Raw genomic sequence first — 1,596 nt, 5'->3', positions numbered from 1 at the left:
CGAGGGGTATCTCCTCACGGCCGCCCCTCCTGACCTTGAACGTGGAGTAGCTCCTCTCGGCCCTCCTGCACCCACGCAGCCGCCCCTCCTCAGGACATGTATAACTAATTCACATTGTTGTACAACAGAAACCAATTCAAATTCAACATTGTAACGCAAATATATTCCAATAAAAAAATTAAAAAAAAAGAAAATGCACGAGCAGACCAAAGGTAGTAAGAGATGTGGAATGAAAACACGTCTAAGGAGCAGGAAAGATGAACGTTATAGAAGAATTTTTAAGGAGAGTGGTTAGCAAGCCATGATAACTTTTAGCTTCTGAGGAATGTACATAAAGGAGCGATGTGAATATTTTGCAGAAGTTCTGATGAAAATGTTCGGATGTCAGGTTGCAAAGGGGCAGGCGTCCTGGGGAGCGCGGTTCTCCGAGGGTTTGGGGTGACGGTGTGGGGGCCGGGCTGCAGTCCCACATCCTGCCCTCCAGGGAGGCCCCGGGTCTCAGTGCTGGACGATCCGGTAGGCTGACCAGAATGGCTGCCTGACTCAGCGGCCACCAGCGACTGACGGTTTCCTGCCTGTTTCTGGAATCTTCCCACCAGTCCTGAGAGAAGCTGAGCATGGACAGGGGACACGGCTGTCCTAGGACTCAGGACAGCCTAACCCTAACCCTAACCCTAACCCCTAACCCTCTGGCTCAAGGGTGCTGATATGCCCCCAGGACTTGGAACCAATGCCCACTTGCCGCTGCTCAGCAAGATGAACAGAGGCCCTGAGCACAGAGGGCACCGGGCCTCAGCGGGACCTGCAGCTGCTCCGAGGAGGCTGGGCCGCGCGGGCCAGGCAGGGGGTTTGCATCTCCCTTCCCGTCTGCCTGTGTCACTGTGAGGATTGTTACTGCTGCTGTCCCACAGCTGACAGTAATAGTCGGCCTCATCCTCGGCCCGGGCCCCGCTGATGGTCAGGGTGGCCATGTTCCCCGAGTTGGCGCCAGAGAACTGGTCAGGGACCCCCGTGGGTCGGTTATCGTCACCATAGGTGACCGGCGCATGGGCCTGGCCTGGCTTCTGCTGGTGCCACTCAACATTTTCACCTCCAACGCTGGGCCCCCCACACGTGATCCTGGCCGTCTGTCCTGGGGACATCGATGCCGGGGGTGACTGAGTCAGCTCGTAGGAGGACACAGGGCCTGCAGGAGAGGAAAGGAGAGGCAGCTGGACGTGAAGAACCTAGGAACAGAAGCCCCCTGCCTGATGCAGATTAAGTGCCAAAGATTCTCTGGCCCCCAGGGACACCCTCCCCTCAGTCTCAGCACCCCCGGCTCATGTGCCTGGTGGATGGAGTCTCTGAGTAAAGGAGACCCCCCTTTCCCTGGCAGGCACAGCCCTCAGGGCTGACCTAGCAGTGAGCACAGGGGGATTTCAGCCCCTCCAGCTGCCCACCCTGCAGCAGCCCCAGGAGTCTCCTGCCCTCACGGGCAGATCCCACTGAGCTCAGAGTCAGGGCCAGGCCTGTCCCCGAGTTCTGGGCTGGGGTGGGTGGACCCTGGGGCTCACCTGTGCAGTGAGCCAGGAGGCCGAGGAGGAGGGGGTCCAGGCC

The 1,596-nt window shown here is 58.6% G+C and overlaps 1 protein-coding gene across 1 annotated transcript in view; it reads right to left on the bottom strand.

Moving 5' to 3' along the window:
- LOC104980256 (immunoglobulin lambda-like polypeptide 5) overlaps window positions 1–1,596 on the bottom strand; it is a 31,464-nt gene that overhangs the window by 28,158 nt on the left and 1,710 nt on the right. Inside the window, exon 2 of the mRNA XM_010828879.1 lies at window positions 910–1,186. Within this exon, the coding sequence (XP_010827181.1) occupies window positions 910–1,186 (277 nt within the window). The remainder of the gene's footprint in view (window positions 1–909; window positions 1,187–1,596) is intronic.

This window comes from Bison bison, unplaced genomic scaffold, assembly GCF_000754665.1.
Source record: "Bison bison bison isolate TAMUID 2011002044 unplaced genomic scaffold, Bison_UMD1.0 scf7180017864495, whole genome shotgun sequence".
Classification (NCBI taxonomy): Eukaryota; Metazoa; Chordata; class Mammalia; order Artiodactyla; family Bovidae; genus Bison; species Bison bison.
The sequence above is the reverse complement of the archived record's forward strand: the minus strand, read 5'-3'. Positions and strand labels throughout refer to the sequence as shown.